The sequence below is a fragment of the Paramisgurnus dabryanus genome, chromosome 20 (assembly GCF_030506205.2).
Source record: "Paramisgurnus dabryanus chromosome 20, PD_genome_1.1, whole genome shotgun sequence".
In the NCBI taxonomy this organism is placed as follows: Eukaryota; Metazoa; Chordata; class Actinopteri; order Cypriniformes; family Cobitidae; genus Paramisgurnus; species Paramisgurnus dabryanus.
The window spans coordinates 1,785,522-1,807,681 of record NC_133356.1 but is presented as its reverse complement, the minus strand read 5'-3'; the positions used below and the strand labels follow the sequence as shown (position 1 = coordinate 1,807,681).

At 39.2% G+C, this 22,160-nt stretch overlaps 1 protein-coding gene across 4 annotated transcripts in view; it reads right to left on the bottom strand.

The window, feature by feature from the left end:
- adgrb3 (adhesion G protein-coupled receptor B3) overlaps positions 1-22,160 on the bottom strand; it is a 208,129-nt gene that overhangs the window by 86,813 nt on the left and 99,156 nt on the right. For all 4 annotated transcript variants that reach the window (XM_065296013.2, XM_065296012.1, XM_065296014.1 and 1 more), the window contains 4 exons: positions 20,173-20,337; positions 6,763-6,927; positions 4,307-4,408; positions 255-361 (listed from right to left, as the gene is read on the bottom strand). In XM_065296013.2, coding sequence (XP_065152085.1) covers positions 255-361; positions 4,307-4,408; positions 6,763-6,927; positions 20,173-20,337 — 539 coding nt within the window. The remainder of the gene's footprint in view (positions 1-254; positions 362-4,306; positions 4,409-6,762; positions 6,928-20,172; positions 20,338-22,160) is intronic.

The window sequence follows — 22,160 nt, the reverse complement described above, 5'->3', positions numbered from 1 at the left end:
TGTGCCAAAAAAATAAATACTGGATTGTGCTAATATTTCACAGTGTGTTAGACCCCTCCATTATTGAGGAAAACTGCAAAACGAGCAGTTTAATTTGCCTTTTGGATGATAGCAGTTAATCTTGCAGACCTGTGCGGTGGTCTGCACGGGGAGGGTGTTGTTGGAAATAGTTTGGGTGATGTTGACGGCTGCAGGGGTAATTTATGGCACGTCACAAAAAGAGACGGAGCGAGGCAAGCTGACTCTGCACCTACTGATTGTTGCAGGTATCTGTATTCATTTGCGATGCATCGAGCATAGCTGGGTTGCTCCCAATAGGCCACCCCGCGGTGATCCAGCGAGCAGCGTCGACTAGTGGTGCCTGCAAAGAAAAAGGAAATGAGAAAAAGAGAAATTCTGAGGTTTTATACTTGTATCAGTTCAATGCTGCCAGCCCCCACATCTTACATCAGGAGAAACGCAAAGATAAAAAACAGCCTCAGCATCTACACACACATGCGCCGCACATGGGCCACTGCAGTAAGCCAAACATCACAGTTATTTTCTTTAAAGGACTGGACATACAGTAATTGCACCTCGGAGATTGTGATGTTACCCAACAATAGCTGTCACACGGCGGATAGGATTTTTGGTTTTCGGTGACTGCCAACGAAACCCTGCAACCTGAGATTTCAACAAGACGTCGCCCACACTTGCAAGGCGCAGTCAACAAACGCAAGCAGCCTCGCACAAACACATTCCTCGCCTCCAACCCGGCAGAGCGCATCCTACGTGTATCGATTTGCATTATAAACACCTCTTGACTGTGGAACAACCTCACCACACCCACATGCAAGCATTCACCGCATGCACTCCGTTATCAGCTCTCATTCCAACACATTTCCACCTCATGTTACTCAGCCAACCTGAAACGCAGCTGCCTTCCCCAAGCAGAGACATCCGTGTCGGATGCCCCCGAGCCGCGCGCGGATCACCGAAAACCTCCCGGAGCGCTGGATCAAAGGCCTCGCATTCAGATCTCACCATTAAACACACATGGCACACGCAGAAGGGGCCTAAGTAGATTTAATCTCACACGATAATCACACAAACCTCATCCAATCGCATACGCACTCAAAAAATGGGACAAAGCGTGAAGTTTTCATTCCAGGCTGGAAAATTTGAATGATTTTAACAAATTTGTTACCGATCAATCCTTTCTTCACCAATTAATCAATCCTCAGGGGCTTAAATCAGTTCCAACCATTTGCTTTTGTTGCTGTAGCATTCTAGTCTCTAGCGAGAACAGACCGAGTTTAATTTAATTCAAACCCTGATAATGAATGAAGATTTTCCAAGCCTTCTTGGGGTCCCGTTTCAATGCTTTTGCACATTTTCAATGTGGGTTATGCAGAAAACAGACAACGCACATCTTACCAGTTCCACCTACGCACTACACACTGTTTCTTTCATGTATAAATGATATAATTCTGTATACAAAAGTATACACTGGCCTGTGGCACACGTCCTCCCACATTGAAAGATATTCATAATATGGTTTGAATCCATGTAAACACACACGCGCACACACATGCACACACGCTCACACAACACGCACGTGCACATACACGCACACACACACGCTCACACAACACGCACACACACATGCACACACACGCTCACACAACATGCACGCGCACATACATGCACACATACACGCTCACACAACATGCACGCACACGCTCACACAATATGCCCGCGCACATACATGCACACATACATGCTCACACAACACGCACGCACACACATGCGCACACACACACACGCTCACACAACACGCACGCACACGCTCACACAATATGCACGCACACACACATGCACACACACGCTCACACAACATGCATGTGCACATACATGCACACATACATGCTCACACAACACGCACGCACACACATGCGCACACACACACACGCTCACACAACATGCACGCGCACATACATGCACACATACATGCTCACACAACACGCACACGCTCACACAATATGCACGCGCACACACATGCACACACACGCTCACACAACATGCACGTGCACATACATACACACATACAAGCTCACAAAACACACGCGCACACACATGCACACACACGCTCACACAACATGCACGCGCACATACATGCACACACACACGCTCACACAACATGGACGCACACACATGCACACACACGCTCACACAACACGCACGCACACATGCGCACACACACACACACACGCTCACACAACATGCACACGCACATACATGCACACACACACACACACACTCACACAATATGCACGCGCACACACACGCTCACACACACACTTGTGATAAGCTTCTCTTAGTTCCAGCTCCTCTGGTCTACTTGCTGTTATCTCTTGAGTCTGTGGGACTTCTGTCCACATGTTTTATTCTCTCTCCAGCAGCTCCTCTTTCATGAACACTACAGAAGTCCTCACAACAGGAGAATAACCCTAATCCTGCTGCAGCCCTGAGAACAATACAGCAACTACTGCCAGTCTCACTACACAATCAATAGGTGAAACATCTCAGACCAGATAAACCAACTTGCGAAAGAGAAAAAAGAGAGAGAATATGAGACAGAGAGAGCCAGACATTTAAACGTTTTGGTGTACACGCCCCCTAAAAGAATAATCAAACTGGTGTGAACTGTGTTGGCAGATTACCCTGCCTGACTTAAAGGGCACCTATTATGCAAAATCCACTTTTATAAGGTGTTTGGACATAATGTGTGTCAGCAATGTGTGAACACAACCACCCTATGATGAAAAAATCCACTGGCTCTTTGTTTTTTAATCCCCATTAAACCACAACAGCCTTATTGGACATGCCTTTTTGATTCTCTTATCAATGTGAGGTCACACTGATAAATCCCCGCCCACTTACAGTCCTGCATTACCTTAGTTTCTACCCTCAGTGAGTTTTACTCTGTCCACTAGATACTATTGTCTTAGACTGTGTTTATCAGATCTATTTGAACCGAAAGCGCTCACCGTCTGTTTGTAAGGGAGTGAGGAGCTGTAGCTCATTTGCATTTAAAGGTACAGACATTAAAACAGCACGTTTTTTGCTCCTACCCAAATAGGGTCATTTTGGACATGATATAATGAATGATCTGTGGGGAATCTTCATTCTGGACACATCTGAGACACATCTTGTTAATATTTGCATAATAGGTGCCCTTTAAGTTGCACACCCGGGGTGTCTGCAGACAACGCACATCTAAACACCTGCTCACATTTATTACATATTTTATATTATGGCTTCTTTTTGATGTATGTTAACATTTTAAATAAGATAAAACATCGACAAGTAAAACAAAGCCGTTTTCAGTAGACTATATAAAAAAGTAGCCCTCCAGATTGTTTGATTCATTGTGGTTGCCCTTGCACACAAAAGGTAGAGACCCCTGCTCCAAACAATGGTTTTGTAAATGCTTCAATCACGGCGGGAAGGACCTCAGACCAATCAAAGAGAATCCGCCAATAATAAAATAATACAACATTTATATAGTATAGGTATATCCATTAACATGACACAACATCATCAGCTTGATTTATTGATTGGTATCATGTGTGTAACGCAGCTTCCTTCTTTACTAATTACTGTTATTTGTAGGCATTATTTATCATGCTCTAAACAATGCATTGCTAAGTTTTATTCTCAAGGCGTACAAACATTAAAACCAGTAGGGAAAAGTAATCTAGTCATGGTTATTTAAAAATATTTAAACATAGTTATAATGAATGAAAAATATGAAAATAGTTTTGATTAATTAAAATTCTCTCTTCTACACATAGCTGAACTAAAGTGAGTCCTCAACCGAGTCATAAAAGCTGCAGTGGATACAGGTATGTGGTCAGATAGTGGCACGGCATTTTGCTGAAAAAGATACAGATTTTTACATTTTTTCTCTTTCATAAATGAGAGAAGCAGCGTTACAAAGATGTTGACAAAATGGTGGAGGGTCAATAGTATGCACATGACAAAAAAAATAAATCTCTAGGTACAAACAGCATTTAAAGTACATGTGAATACACTGCTCTGTAACATTTGTCACTGTGGGCTTTGGAATTTATGAATAATTTCAAACCATTTACCATTAAAGTAAACATGTGAGAAAGCAGAAGAAAAAGTCAGACATTTTATTTCTTTGAAAGTGTCCCAGCTCTATTCTTGCATTGTGTCTGCGTGTGTGCTTTAATGCAGTGTCAGATGGCCTGCGGTGTTCGACAGCTCTTTAAGTTTAAAGTGTGATGGCCGTGCTTACCTGTGGCGTTGGGTGGACACCTGTTGAAGGCCAGTTCTCCAGAGGGAGTTCTTCTCCATAGCATAGACACGGCGTAGTCTTCTGGACAGATTTCATAAGGAGCTAAAGTGCAGAAATAAAAACATGCTCAGGTATACATCAGATAGAGAAGAGCAGGGCTTTGAGTTAGATGAATCATTTTTTACACATTCAACACACTCATCTCTGCTACAAATGAACACTTAAAGTTTGTTTGTGTGATCTACCGTTATCATACAATTACACCCAAAGTGACAGGAGTGCAAACGTTACCCCATAGGTGGGGTTCATTGTAACAAACAGAGGGTTTGTTGTAACACCCAACATATCCTCCAACCCATACGATTGCTTTGGTCGTTTGTCCATTTCACCAAATACGACCAATAGATGCATTTACTAAATCAGTGCCTCTAACGGCAGCAGGTGAAACTTAACATATTAGGGTATTAAATGATATTTTGGGGTATAATTTTGCTATGATGACATGTACAGGGATAAGATTTTCAATTTAAACCGCCAGGATTAATTGTGTTTTATTACACATTACACTATTCAGGCATTTAGGGCAAATAACACCATTTATTTATTATGTGATATAAACACAGCATACAAAACTCAAACGATCGATTTATTTGAAGAAAAAATGCAAAAGTGATGACAATCCCCTGTAAATATCAGATCCGGACGTACACAGATTCAAAAACTGCCACCTAAAGAAGTGATGATACGTCATCTACGTCAGTTTATGCAATAAATACCTGACTGTACTTTTACTTGCGTGTTGTGTTTTATATGGTTGAGAAGTGGTTGGTTAGGGTGGGGTTAGATGCTTCAAAATATCTTTAAAACCATAAATGTTTATGAAACCGTTTCTACATTTACAAATTCATAAAATTAAATGTGTCTAATCTGATGTATAAGGCAAAAAACTTAAAACTTAACAACAGATTGTAAAAGCTACTGCCGCTAGAGGACACTAATGCCTTAATACGTCACTTTACGTCATAATAAGGTGCTACAAACAACCTATGAAGTGGTTATTTTTTGGAGGACAGTCTCGTTTTTATATCTGCCTATAATAGATAGAAATCCCCACATTCATCCATCCATCATCCTTCATCTAAACATCCTTGTATTATTATTTAAAGGACAAAAAAATCATAATTGTGAGTTATTTCCTCTGATATTGTATTAACAGTTATCATTTTGATGAATAGTATTTAAATTGTTTTTATTTCATTATCATTGTATATCTGTGGCTTCATTATAACACTGTGTGACAACTAACCCCACTGTGTAAAAATGTTTTCAATCTCAGCTATCAGCTAGGAGTTGCTGGCATGTTTCAAAATGCTGTTATGTTTTAGGTAACAAGACAGTGATTAAAATAATATAAGGTTGGATTTTGGTTATACATTAAAACTTTTTACAAATTCACAGGAGATCTTCTGACAGTAAAAGAAAAAGATCAAAAGCACAGATTGCTCTGTTCTGTAGAAATATGTAAAGTAGCCAAGTTACAATTAACCCCTAGTTTGTGCCCCACCCACCCCTCTACGCATGGCACTAAAATGTTTCTCATGATCTTAAAAATCTTTTAATCTGAAGGTGCATGCATAAATGTTTAAAATTATTTAAAAAAATACAGTTGTGCCAGCGTATTAATTGGTACACATTTTAACTGTACATTCATTTAAATTTTCCAATGTCTTAGATCAAATGATGAAGACATAGCTGCTGCTAAAAGCCCTGAATAGATGTGAATTCCTCCATTACTGTTTAAAAAAAAATCTCAGTCTGAGACCTCATGACGCTGTTGATAAAATGCCAAGAGCACATTTGTGACCCAGTCAGACTGTGAAAATCCAGCTAAAGTCATTTTATGTGATTTACTGTTTTCTACATAAAGTCCTCCTACATAATTGAGAACCTTGATATCTTGAAAAAAAGTAAGGTTGTGTCAATGATTGTTATCAATGAGTGAAATCACTCTTTGATGTTCATCGTTAGATCTTGAGACTCTAGCCTGGATTTCACAAACATGATTTTTACAGATTCTACAGGGTGGGTGGCTACAATGAAGATGTAAAAAATATAACATAGTTTTGATTTATTTTTGATTATTTAGTCACAAACTTAAGTTACATTTTTGTTGTCAAAAGAAAATGTGCCAAAGCTGTGGCCTTTTATTCTGAGTGAAGTTTAATTTATGTGACATTAAACATGCATTACTGGCCAAAATTGTCCTCCCCCTCCACAACGAAACACACAGCAGCGATATACGATCATTATTTCCCGCATCAATAATGACCCGGTGCAAAAATCGGCAGGACTCTTTGAACAGGAAAGATAATTATCCCCACATCCGTCTCTCATTCACCCCTTTCTGGCCATTCTGACATAATTGACTCTTGGGGCTCAATTATCCGCAGGGTTACCTGGGCAACGCTGTTCACTGCATCTGCGGACCTCCTCTCCACTGCCATCACACGGCTGCCCCGTGACCGCCTGGCCCTGGCACACACGCACCCTCCGCTGCCAACCACCATCACAGGACTTCGAGCATCCGCTCCATGGTGCCCACGGGTTCCACTGACCATTGGCTACACAGAAAGACATTTTAAATTAGATTAGATTTCCTTTATGGTGATTGCATGACACATACTATGAAATGTAGATGTGCTCAAGATGTGCTTTTAAAGAGGCCACACATCTAATATTCAGCTCACACAGAAGTAAACATTTACTTTACAATAAGGTTGGATTTGCTAACATTAATAAATGCAGTTAAGTTAAGGCGAACCAACAATGAGTAATATCTTTTTTCTGCATTTACTATTCTTTTTTAATGTTAGTTAATCTCAATAAAATTGTTCATTGTGCATTAGTTAATTTGATAAAAAAAAGTATTAGAAAATGCTGTAATTAACATTAATATATGATATATTGCTCATTGTTAGTTCATGCTAGCTAATGCATTATACTTATGTTAACAAAAACAACCTTATTGTAATGTCATGTGTTTAGAAATGTGTGTATACAAAGCTTCAAATAATTAATAGATAATGCTACAATAATATTGCACAATTGTATTTATTAAATGTGATTTTAATACAAAGTTCAGTGCAGCATTGGCTGCAAACTTGTGGTATTACTACCCAGTCTCACAAAATAATGTACTATAGTCACGTAATTGTTTTATTCATTTCGTGATACTGTCATGAATTTCCGTGTTTTTTTCATAATCGTATCACAAATTTTCTTTCGTATTTTCAAACCATTTTTGCTTTAGGGTTAGATTTGTTGTTCACATTAGGATGTCACTTTAAGTATTGGTTTATACTATTTTTTTATTCAGATTATTTTTTTTTATATTTTCTAAATTTTAAACTATTGTCGCCTGGCGTTAGAGCAGTGGCGGCTTGTGACTGCTCTTCCGAGGATGCGCTAATTCAAAATAAGTGTTCGGATTGTCACGTGTGTGGTTCCCTTTTCCAAAATATGTGTCCTGCGTGTGGAGAGATCCTGTGTGCATCACGTGTTTTGTCAAAATAAGTGCCTGCTGCACACGTGTCAAAACTGTTTATGATAAAAGAAACGCTCACATTCCCTAAATACACGCAAGACACTCTCTTAACAGTAAACTCTTATTACGCATGAGATTGTGCGAGTATCTGGCAAACGCGAGCGTCTCTTTTCAAGTTCAAGTTCAAGGCAGCAGGCACTTATTTTGGCATGACAAGTGATGCACACACGATCTCTCAAAGCGCAGAACACATATTTTGAAATGACGAACCACACACATGACAAGCTACATACATGTTGTAACAAAATTCGCATCGTGCGCTTCAAAAAAAAGAAGTCACCAGCCGTCACTGCGTTAGAGTTGGGTTTGGGTAAGGATGTCATTTAATGTAAATCTAACCCTAAATCAAAGCGAAAATGGTAAGAAATTAGGACAAAACAGTTGAGTAACCAATACGTGACAATGACACATAAATAGAAATACGTGATACGGTCACGAAAAAATTTGGAAATTCGTGACAGTATCACGGAAAAATATGCCACTATAGGTATGTAATTTCGTGTGACTGGGTTGGGTATTCAAGTGTTTTTTATTTATATAATATTGTGATAATAAAATATATAGTTTTTATTATTAAAAACAGCAGCTCATTTACATGTAAAGTTACAGACATGAAAACAGCACTTTTATCCTCCCACCCAAATAGGGTCATTTTGGCAATGCTATAATAAATGATCTGTGGAGTATTTTGAGCTGAAACTTCACAGACACATTCTGGACACATCTGAGACTTAGATTACATCTTGTAAAAATTGACATAATGGGTGCCCTTTAAAATGTAAGACACATAGGTTCCAGAAAAATGTATGTGTAATTTGATTTGTGGCCTTGACCTCTGCATAAATCATTGATGGAGTATGTATTCATCTTTAACTAACAATGCACAGATGAAGAATGCTTTAATAACACACAACCTATAATGCTTTTAACTAAACACTCTGTGTTAACAATCATGAAGGGTGGATGTGAATTCATTTGCTACTGTTTCCTAAACCCAAAAGTTGATAAGATGCATTAAAATATGGATTTAATAAGATGCATTACAAACACTTCAAATGTTAGGTTTGCCCTCTAGAGGAAGCAGGTGAGAGCCCTGACGTCAACCTGATGAAGATGATTTGACATAACATAAAGAGGATTTTATTGCACCCTGGACTGTGAATGTTTAACCACTGTGTTTGCTATAATTTAGTTGATGATCAGATTCAATAAAAATAAAGAAATTCACACAGAAATATAAGGTGTAAAAAGAGTTGGACACATGCTTCTTTCTCTGACTGGAGATGATAAACACATTAGCTTGGGTTAGGGCATGACAGCTGTCTGGATCCTATCCTATTTATCATCTTTTACATTTCATATTTCATAAAATCCATCCCTTTCAATCTCAATAATGAGATGAAACCTTTATGTGTTCATGAAAGAACTTTGGTAAAAGCTAAAACAAATTATGAGAAGTGTAGTGAAACATTATAAAACACATTTTAGCATTTAAACTCAGTCAGTTTCTTCCAGCTTTTCAATATTGACACACTCTATAGCGCTGAGAGATGCCATATAACCAAGACTTTTGGCAGAAATCTCTTTAGATTTAATTAATAAAAAAACATTATCATGAATCATGTAATGATCAGATATTTGTCTCTGTTTTATGAGTGTGACTGTGCCCCGTAAACCACTATAATAAATTTTCTCACTTTGCCAGGACTAAAACACATTTTATGGTAAAGTTTTTAAAGGCTCCAGAATGTTTTACGGGCATTTAATAAACGACATAAAATGTTGAATCTTGACGTTGCAAAGTAAAAAGAGAAACGTTTCCCTCGGCAATGCTATAAATTATACGTGAGAGAGGTCATTTTTACCTGTGGACCGCTGCTCACCTGTACTGACTGTACTTTGGGATCAAGGACACTTTTACATTATCACTTAGACTACATGTGGGTGTTACTCTCAAATCAATAAATATAACCAGGTTGAAATGAAGCACTGGAAGATATCTGACCTCTACATGGCTCTATATAAAAGCCTTTAATCAAAGCACCTCAAACAGAGATGATGATGTAACAGTCCAGTTCAATATCTGATACCATCTAAGCAAACTTAAAAAAAAAGTATATTTGCAAGACACCAAATTTCTTTAATTGTAAAATATCAAAAACTAAAATAGACATTTTTTTATTATTTACAAATAAAGTGTAAATCAGGGTTGCCAAGTGCACGATTTTTCCACAGAATTGGGCTGCTTTAACATTGTTGCCGCGGGCTGTGTTTCATGTCTGTGGATTGAAGGGACCCCACTAATGTGTAATGTGATTTTTAGCCCCAGGAATGAGTTTTAGCAGATAAACCCTGTCAAATATGCAGATTTTTCCCATGGAGGGCATATGTTTAAGCATCTTCTGGTAAAGTTACTGTATTTGCTACAAGTGGATAGGTAGGGGTTTACAACAAACCACGGGCGTAACTATCGGTAACCAGGGTAAGCGATGCTTACGGGCCTTGACCAATCAGGGGCCCACCCGACTGGAAGATTTTGATTGACAGTCTGGGGGACCTATCGCATATTCAACACTATCCGCTGTTCCCGGGTTTTCTCACGGGTTTTTAATGCTTGGCAAAGTGCAAACTGTGTGGTTACATCGCCCAATGAAATCACCGCTAGCAATAGAGCCCAACCAATCAGAGCCCAGAGTTTCTGTGCACGTTTGAAATCGGCTTGTTTGTATCTTTTGGTTTCTTTGCACAAACAAGAAATAATAACGCTTTAAAAACTAAACATTACACCAGACACCTGAAGCAAAGCACAAAAGTGCAGCAGTAAGTAAACACATGATTTTAAACAGTATGGATCGATCTTTCTGCTTATGTAATAATTGTGCTGTGTTTTTGTCTGAAGTTTAGAGTTGATATGTGCATCATGTAAATACGCGACTATCTCCGCTATCGTGGCTGTCAGGATCATGATGGGCACAGGAGTTTTACCACCCACAAAATGGAAAACAATGGGACAAAATAATGTGATGATTTTCGAGTTTCAAATGGCCAGTATTTTGTTATTCTTGAACCCATAGACTTGGTGTCATTTTTAAGTTTTTTTTTAAGCTCTTTCTATCTGAACAACCAGTTTTAGCATTTAACCACGTTTAAAATTTTTGTCACATACCTACATCATGCCATCCAGAACTGAAGCCCGAAAAATGCAGCTATAAATTATAATGAGGTTATAATGTAACGCTATAGCCTATAATGTGAGTGAGCACCATTTTTGAGTATTTAAACCTAGAAGTATGTGTGTGTGGTGCTGTCACGAGCAGTGTTTTTTCATATGGTGCGCCCGTCACCAGTGTTTTGTTTTTGTTGTGGTGCGCGTAGTCTATTTCTGATTTTGTCAGTCATCTCATCTCTTATGTCATCTCATCTTCATTTTAGTTCTTCATTCACTTCATTCAAGTTACAAAAGTTGTATCTGTTAACATTAGTAAATGCTCATTGAACTTTGAACAACTTTGGACCTGTTTGGATAGTGCAGATTAAGTGGCGGTATTATTATAATAAGATCCCCTTCTGACATCACAAGGGGAGCAAGATTTCAATGAGCTATTTTTTCACATGCTTGCAGAGAATGGTTTACCAAAACTAAGTTACTGGGTTGATCTTTTTTTAAATTTTCTAGGTTGATAAAAGCACTGGGGACTTAAAAACATGGAAAATGTCAGATTTTTATGATGTGTCAACCTTTTGTAAAGTGCTACTTAACTAAAAAGCACTTTAGCGTCGATGTTACAACATACAGTAGTCTCTCACGCTTCAAGTCCAAACTGAGGCTCTCTGTTATCATAAAGCGTGGAAAGCAAGAGTTTCACAGCTGTAAAGTATCATGCTGAGAGACTCCTGTGTATGAGAGAAATACCTGCCTGGCATATTGAGCAGGAGCACGCGTGACCCATCTCTATAAGCCATCATCAACACAAGCTTGTGGCTAATGACTGACACAAAGACAAACCTTATGACCGTTCATTCAGTGTATTGCTAGACAAATCTTCTTGTTAATATCTAAAGAGACCCCCACAGTATGTCAAATTTAAAAGGTTGTGGTTTTTACTCTATGCTGTTGGTTAAAGGACATATATTTTTGATTGCATTAAAGAGGTCTTCACGGGTCCACTTAGATCTGAAAACCAGAGGTCCGACCCGAGACCCGAGCGACTCGGGTCTGGTCTTACTTTTAAAAATATGATTTATGCACGATGGGTTCGGGTAAAAAGGGATTCTGTCATTTCAGGTCGGGTAAATTACTTTGGACCTCTACTGCATTAATATCCAGTCAGGGCTTTGCTTTAAAAAATTACAGTTTCAATTTAAATATTAGGACTTTAAAACACATAAAATACTATTATAATTTTTTTTTTATTATAAATTTAAACTGTGCCTTGAGAGATTTTTGTGAATGATATTCATAAATGATCTGTCAGCGCATGTACTCTACAAAGCCAAATTTACTTCTCAATTCACAAAAATGTATAAAAAAATATGCATCATACACTGTCGTAAAATATGTACCTCACGTGTCACTGAGACTGTACCATTTAAGAAGGTCCCAATATGTACCATTTGGTACAGATATGTATACATTTGGTACCTCTGCGGTACTAATACAGTATGAACTCTTAAGGTGCAAAGCTGTACTGTTTGAAAGGTTAGTGACAGCTGGTGTATATTTTGTCCATGTTGTGTGTATATTCCATGAATGGATAACGCTGCGACTGAGAGACGCTGACGTCATCAGAGAGAGACGCTGAGAGAGAGACGAGGAGAGGAGTGACAAGCCCGAAGCTCCGTTGAGCTTATCAGCTAAAAATCCTATTTTTTCACTATCTATATAATATAACTTATTAGTTTATCTTAGGAATACTTTACCTTGACGATTACTGAATTGTATTACTTAGCGAAACGATTTTATCACTAGTAACACCCAGTGTTAGCATATAGCCCGCTAGCATCACGGGTGCCGGCTGAAGCTAGCATTTCTTACCGTCTGTTTACTAAACCTGCCTTCGTTGGCGATCTAATGGCAGATTCATACGATGTATGCTTTTCTGACCTGTCCACACCAGATCGGGAAGCTGTGAAGGAGGTGCTGCCCGGCCTTCGCAGAGTCAGCTTGCCTCACATCACCCTGACCACAGACGGTCGTAGGCGGCCGAGGCGTGCTGCGAGCCAGCACCCGTCTCGATGCAGATTCACGGACCGCGTTCGGGCGAACGGAGACGCCATCGCCCAGCATGAAAACGGTAAGACTCCGCTTGTCGTTGTAACCTACACTACTTGCCACATGTACAGTTTAGCTTCTTCCGTCAGCATAGAGGGGTTTACATGTGCTAAGTGTATTAAAGTAGTTAGGCTGACGGAGAAGGTTGCAGAACTAGAAGCGCGCATCCGAACGCTAGTTGAGGACAGTACGACCGCTAATGTTAATGTTACGAACACTGTTTCGGGTGCACCTAGTGTTAAGGCGCAGGGGCGTGTCTAGAGGGGGGGCATGGGGTGGCACCGCCCCCCCTTGGAATATGATTGGCCCCCCCTGGTGCCCCCCCTCCAATCTCATTGGGCCAGCTAGATTTACTGTCAACCTGAAAATGCCCACCGCACCATTGGACCAGAGAGCTGTCAATCACTGTTTGATTTGAGACTCGCGGGAACGCGAAGACGAAGCGAGCAGAGTAGTTGCGCGTTTTTAAAACAGGAGGAAAGAGATACCATGACACCCACCACACCATTGGACCAGTTGTCAGACACCCACCACACCATTGGACCAGTTGTCAATCACTGTTTGATTTGAGACTCGCTCGAACGCGAAGGCGAAGCGAGCACAGTAGTTGCGCGTTTTTAAAACAGGAGGAAAAAGACACCACGACACCCACCGCACAATTGGACCAGTTGTCAATCACTGTTTGATTTGAGACTCGTGCAAACGAGAAGGAGGGCGCCCCGCCACAGACTCAACAGCCGTCACAGACTCAACACTGGCACAAATCAAAAAGATTTTCCATGATTACCATTTACATTTTATTTTACTATTTAAAACGGCTTCATGTGCTTTTGCAAGCGCTCAGCAGCGCCTCTCTCTCTCTCGCGTGCACGCTTTCTCACTGCTGCGTGCGGAACCTCGACAGTGCCTCTCTGACACTGAGTGAGGGAGTTAAAAGTTGGCGGTGTTTCCACCTGGGTTCCTCTGTTGTCTTTTCACGTAAAAGTTAACAGCCAACAGATGTTACTGACAGAGAATACGGTTGATCGAGTATTATGACTTAACGAAAGGTTAGTGTTTTCCCCCACACACACAAACACCAGTTCTCTGTGTACGAGCTCTCTCTCTCCCTCCCTATGGTGCGGTATGCGCGCGCACGCTTAACAGTATTCTCTGATATTTTTGAATTTGCGCTGAATTGCTATGCGCGATCTACATTAAAACTATCACTCGCATTTAAAATTAAAAGCGCTCATAAACACAATCAGATGAGAAGAGCAACCTTGCATGAGACACACAGGTAATCCGAAATCACCTCGTATCAGCTCTTCAATGTAAATTGTATCAGACAATGTCACTTTTAAATTAGGATTTTAGCAGTATAAAGTAACAGCTGGTTGAATTAAACACGAGGTGTTATTGGGTCGTGTTAGTCACTAGCTTAAACTCTTTCTTGTTGTCTGACAACAGAACAGAGAATATGTAAAAAATAGCATTCAGTTGTGTTAAAATACAATATAGGCTAATAAACAATGAAAGTCAGATCAGACAGAGTAGAAAAACAAAATCCTGATATGTCAGAATGTTAACTAATACCAGCTACACGCAATGTACTTAAAGGAACAGTTCACTTAATTTAAATGGTCATATACATAAACTTGTTTCAAACCTGTATGAGTTTCTTTCTTCTGCTGAACACAAAAAAGAAAAGAGTTAAGAATGTCTGTAACCAAAATCAGTTGATGGATCCCATTGACTTCATATGTAGGAACAAAATAACATGCAGTCAATGGGGTTCATCAACTTTCTGGCTACTAAGATTCTTCAAAATATTTTATTTTGTGTTCAGCAGAAGAAAAACTCATACAGGTGTGAAATAACTTTAGGATGAGTAAATTATGACAATTTATTTAAAGTGAACTATTCTGGAACAGAACTGTTGTTTAATCCATGCAAAATACAAAAAATGAATACCATCTATATTAGAGCACGTGGCATTGCACAAGAACCATGCTTAATATTTTCTAAACCAGTATTTATTTTCATTTGAATTTTTTGATTGGCCCCCCCTGACTGGTTCTTGGTCCCCCCTGTGCCCCCCCATTTATAAAATCCTGGAATCGCCCCTGTTAAGGCGTAATACACATGGCTCGGTTCCGACTTCAGAGTCAAGGCGGCTGATTAACAGGGTGACTGTCAGGCGGCATAGTCACATTCGGCATCCAAATCACGTTCCTGTTTTAATATCAAACAGATTTTCTTCACTCAGCAATACACCGGCTGAGACATCTGTTAAAGGTGCCCTGGTTATTGGAGATTCTATACTCAGGAACGTTGGCATTGAGGCACCAGCCACCATAGTCGATTGTATACCGGGAGCCAGAGTGTCTGACATTAGATCCAAACTTAAAGTGCTGGCTAATGCTAAACGTAAGTTTTCTAAGATTGTTATTCACGCCGGCGCGAATGACACCAGACTCCGCCAGTCGGAGATCACCAAAGATACTATTAAGGAGGTGTTTGAAATTGCAAAAACAATGTCAGACAATGTAATATGCTCTGGTCCCCTCCCTGCCTACCGGGGGGATGAAACCTACAGTACACTGTAAAAAAATTCCGTAGAAATTGCAGCTGGGTTGCCGGTAATTTACCATAGATTTACATTTATGTTTTTTACTGGCAACATTTTGTTCAAAGTTAAATGAAAATTAAACATTTACAAGTCTTTATCTTTACAGAGTAAAACTAAAAAACAGCATCAAGCAAAACATTCTGGGAAACAAAATCTGGACCAAAAAACAGAAAAAGTTTGATGATGATTTCTGGTTCCCAGAATGCTTTGCATGAGGCTGTTATTGTATAGTTTTATTCTGTAAAGATAAAGACTTGTTAATATTTGAAATTTATTTAACTTTGAACAAACTCTTGCCACTAAATAACATAAATGTAAATCTACAGTAAATTACCGGCAACCCAGCTGCAATAACATTGAAATTTCTACGGAATTTTTTTACAGTGTAGATTAGTGTCTCTCAATGGATGGATGTCAAAGTGGTGCCCTCAGCATAATGTAGGGTTTATAGACAATTTGAAGCATTTCTGGGGAAGACCTGACCTGCTAAAGAGAGATGACCTCCATCCGTCTCCGGAAGGAAGTGCTATACTCTCTAGAAATCTGACCAATAGTCTTACTTGTGATATTGTCTGACTATCCAGGGCCCAGGTCAGGAAACAGACAGATCGGCTTACCCATCAGTCTGTTAGCTGCCTTGACATGTCAAGATCACATATATCCCAGCACATCGAGCCTTTTTTACCAGAGTACCAACACATCTCGACTGTGTCTGTTCCTCGAACAAATAAATACAGGACACCGTTTACCTCGTCTCGTACAAATCTTATTAACATAAAATTAGAACACAATACATTAACAGATGAAACTCAGATGTTAAAATTCAGCCTTCTTAACATTAGATCGCTTACCAATAAAGAACCTATTATCAATGAAATAATTACTAACCAAAACTTAGATGCACTCTGTTTAACAGAAACCTGGCTTAAAGCAGACGATTACATCAGTTTAAACGAATCTACCCCACAAGACTATTATTATAAACACGTTCCTCGTCTAAAAGGGAGAGGGGGTGGTGTAGCTACAATATACAACAAAATGTTCAAAGTAAACCATAAATCAGAACTAAAATTTAATTCATTTGAAATAATACTGTTAAACATGGAAATAACTGATCGTAACAACAAACAGCTTTCGTTCATTTTAGCTACCATATATAGGCCTCCGGGCCACCACACAGATTTTCTAAAAGAAATAGCAGACTTCCTATCTGAGCTTACAGTCACTGTAGATAAAGCTCTTATCGTTGGTGATTTTAATATCCATGTGGATAACTCAAAAGATGCATTAGGACGTGCGTTTATGGATGTTCTAAATTCTCTCGGTATTAAACAAAACGTGTCAGGGCCCACGCATACTCGTAAGCACACATTAGACTTAATTCTGTCACTCGGACTCAATATTAATGACATCAAAATATCACCCCAGAGCGATGCCGTTTCAGACCATTGCCTTGTGTCATACACAATACTTCTAGATAGGACCGCTCAGTCTACAACATGCTACAGATTAGCCAGAACAATAATTTCCACCACTAAAGATAGCTTTATTAGCACTCTTCCAGACCTGTCTCAAATGAAACATGTAGCAGATAACCGTGAAGATCTGGATATTATAATAGAAAACCTGAACAATGTTTGCTCTAGCACGATGGATGCCGTTGCTCCCATTCGAAAAAAGAGAATCAAAGAAAAAACGCCAGCTCCATGGTATGACCATCATACTGCAGCCCTTAAAAAAGTAGCTAGAAAAATGGAAAGAAACTACCGAAACACAAAGTTAGAGGTATGGCGTTCAGCATGGAAAGAGAGTGTTCAACACTACAGACAGGCTATTAAAACCGCCAGATCTACCTATCTCAGTACGCTTATTAAAGAAAATCATAACCCTCGTTTCCTCTTTAGCACAGTTGCGAAACTGACTAGAAACAAAGAACAAACAGAAACCAATAGTAAACTCCAACACAATAGTAACGACTTCATGAACTTCTTTACTAACAAAATTATGTTTATTAGGGAAAACATAGAAACTACGCAAGCAGCAACCACTCTACCCAATAGTACATTTACCACTAGATTATCATACGAACATCTTGAGTCATTTAAACCTACTACAATAGAAGAGCTTTCTAAATTAGTAACGTCATCAAAATCATCGTCCTGTATACTAGACCCCGTTCCCACAAAATTACTAAAAGAGGTATTTCATGTAGTGTCCGACACGGTACTAAATATCTTTAACTCATCGCTAGAATTAGGATACGTTCCAACAGCTTTCAAACTAGCAGTTATTAGACCGCTCGTTAAAAAACCAAACCTTGACCAGGGAGATCTTAATAACTTTAGACCAATCTCAAATCTACCTTTTCTTTCTAAAATATTAGAAAAAGTAGTGGCAAGCCAGCTACGCACATTCATAGCGAATAATAATACATATGAAAAGTTCCAATCAGGATTCAGGCCCCACCATAGCACAGAGACAGCGCTGCTTAGAGTTACAAATGACCTCCTATTAACATCCGATCGTGGTAAAATCTCAATCCTTATATTACTAGACCTTAGTGCAGCCTTTGACACAATAGATCACAGAATCCTACTCAGTAGACTAGAAAACTATGTTGGCATCAGTGGTCAGGCGTTAGCCTGGTTTAGATCGTATCTAACCAATCGATATCACTTTGTTTATGTAAATGAGGAAGAGTCCTATCACTCCCCCGTTAAATACGGCGTACCTCAGGGATCAGTTCTAGGCCCTATCCTATTCTCGTTATATATGTTACCTCTAGGAGACATTATCAGGAAACATAACATAAGTTTTCACTGCTATGCGGATGATACCCAGCTTTACATCTCGTCACATCCTAGCGAAACCCACCAGTTTGCTAAGCTAACAGACTGCATTAGTGATATTAGGGACTGGATGGCACATAACTTTCTTATGCTAAACTCCAATAAGACTGAGATACTTATTATTGAACCAAATCGTCCAAACATAATATGTCAGATTACAAGTTGCCCATAGATGGCTGCACGGTGGTGCCATCTTTCACGGTTAAGAATTTAGGCGTAATGTTTGACAGCAATCTATCTTTCGATAGTCATATCTCCAACGTCTGCTGCACAGCATTCTACCATCTTAGAAATATCTCAAAAATACGCCATATGCTGTCTGCATCAGATGCAGAAAAGCTTATCCATGCTTTTATGACCTCTAGAATAGACTATTGTAACTCGTTACTCGGGGGATGCAATGCAAATCAGGTAAACAAACTACAGCTGGTTCAAAACGCCGCCGCAAGAGTGCTTACTCGATCTAAAAAGTATGACCACATTAGTCCAATTCTGGCATCTCTACACTGGCTACCAGTTAAATATCGCATACAATTTAAAATATTCCTAATCACCTACAAAGCCTTAAATGGCCGAGCGCCCTCGTATATTACAGAATTACTGTCAGAATACAATCCACCACGTAAACTGCGATCACAAAATTCTGGTTACTTAATTATCCCTAGAATATTAAAAGTGTCTAAAGGTGGTCGATCCTTTTCCTACTTGGCCCCTAAGCTCTGGAATGATTTACCAAATAATGTTCGAGTATCAGACACAGTCGAGCAATTTAAATCTAAACTTAAGACATTCTTCTTTAACAAAGCATTCACATAAAATGTCCAGTAAATGTACTTTTCCCGCAGTAGTTTGTCTAGAACAAAGCACTCGCATACCTCATATGGGTAATTTACTCTTGCCGCAATAGTTAGCCTGTCTGGAACCGAGCTGAATTAAACCACTATAATGTATGACACTTGCATTACATGCGAACGGCCCCTACGCTAATAGAATTCTGTTTTTGTCTCCCTGTCTCGTCCTCGACTCTGAGGACAATGAGACAAACAGACCCAGTTCCTGTTGCTGTGAAGGTCATCGCACCATTGATCTACTGGCTGTCCTTCAAAGTGATGCCCAGCCCATGCGCGACCAACGACCACCGGCTGAACCAGTTTAATCCGCTTACCCGCTTCCTATCCCTACCATGTCTATATATATATATAAATATTAATCTCTCCCTAGGGTTTTTTGTCATTCTAGGATTTTTTCCCATTGGGTTTTCTCCTAGGGGGTTTTTTAGTCCCAGGGAGAGTCAGCCAACTTTGGCTTAACTTAGCACTTTACTGTATACGTTACATTATCAATACGCTCGCTTACACGGTTTATCCTTAGCCGCTATACTCTACTTCTTATACTATGTATTGATTCTCAGTGTTCTCCTCTACATCTACTCATGTAAAGCTGCTTTGCAACAATTAACAATTGTGAAAAGCGCTATATAAATAAAAGTGAATTGAATTGAATTGAATTTAACAAAATTTTGAGTCATACCTGTACACTCAGGGTTGGAGCACTCTCTGCTCTCCGCCCAATGTCCTCTACACTCCGATCCTCCATGAGCGGCCGCTGAACACTGTCTCTTCCTCTGCTGTGTCCCATTGGAGCAGGTCACCGAACAATCACTCCAAGCGCTCCACTCCTGCCACTGTCCATCCACTGCGGTCGCCCATGCAAAACAGCGTTTTGATGAGAAATTATGACAAAGAGAAAGAATACATTTCAGGACAAGTTTCCTGATCCTGGTGGAAATTAAAACATCCCAGTAAAAGTGTTCCCTGGGCCATAATTACAGGCTGGAATATCATACTGTCTTGGGATCTTTGGGAAGGTGCTTTGGATAACCAACCCCCCAAAAAATATTAACACCCTCAGTGCAATAACTTGGCTTTGTGTTACGCTTGTTTATATTTCACTGTTTAGCTGCTATTAATCCAGATATTGTCTTTACTAAAACATTGAAGTATACATCATTTAATATGTAATCTTAGCTCATGTAACTTTTTAGCATATAAAATCCATTAAACTTATTGGCACATGACGTAAGGAATACCCATAATCCTTTGTGCATGAATGGTTTGATAATTAAATCTTTATTACAGAATAAGAACTGATAAGACTACTTAAATATTTGTAAATAAAATGTCATAGAGGTTTAAGCTTTTATATTATTGTTGTAAATTTTAAGTTTGTGAAGTCACCGTTTAGTTGATCAGTGTTTATGTGGAGAATCAAGTATTTTAATTATGTGACTTGTAGTCGCGAATAGGCATGCTTGCAGGGCGGTAAGTGCGAATGACGTGGCACGGATTGTGCAGAACGAGTGGAAAAATCTGAACTTTGGCAGATTTTCACACTGTGTTAACCAATCAGGAGCTTGCTCTAGCAGTGACGTGACTACAGGAAGTGAGCGGAGGCACAAAAACAAAACCACAATGGAGGACAATCATCATCGCTATACGAGACATCTTCGTACTTTTACAGGAATTAAAAAGGATCTTGTTTGGAAGAATGACTAGAATTTCATGCGCAACTTTTACACGCAAATTTAGCGAGTAAACTCAACATGTTCAAGCGTCCAACTATACACGAATAGTGCGTTTTTGCTGCCTCCGCGGCGTCTGGTGTGAACGCACAGTTACAGCAACCATACAGGGTTTCGATTTAAATATAATGAGAAAGGCATTGGTCTAAGAGCAGCTCGGTTCACTTACAGCTTACAGTACATTGAGGACATAAAGAAAGCCAGGATGACATATGCACATTTGTGTCATTCCGAATATTTTGTGGGAAAAGGTTTTAAACTATGCCAGCAAAAAAATAATAACAATGTTACTTTATTGTTAAACAATAGTTCTAATAAAAAAGCAATAATAATAAATGTTGCTGCTGTTGTACAGACCGCCAGCACAAAAAACAACAACAGGGTAAATAAAAAACAATCTCGATTGATAACAAACTATTAATCTGAGATTAAATATTTGACTAAATCATATTTTATTTCTTCAAAAATGTAAGTACTGCAAGTTTTCATGCTGCAGTGATTCCTAAGGAAAATCAAGATGATGTAGGTAACCAATCAAAATCAAGCACTTCAGAGGGCTTTATAACAAATGTATTTAATATTAGAGCTGATTGCATTTCAACAGCAGGAATATAAAATAGACTAAGTGACCTAAAAATACATTAGCTGTATAGTCATTGTATGAGGTCATTGTTCATTTAAATAGACACAAGATATAATGTGGAGACAAAAGACATTCTTTACGGTTTATAGCATCTGCAAATCCTGTTTTGACTATTTTGGCATTTTGCTCTTAATTTTTAACAAGGAGTGATATGGGATGTTAAATGTTTATCATATCACAATTACAGCAGGGATAAGGCCAGAAATGCTAAAGTGGGTGGGCCTTTATAAACAGGGTGGGCAAAGCATATAGTATATACTGTGAACTGCATTTCAATTTACCATGAAAGCAATG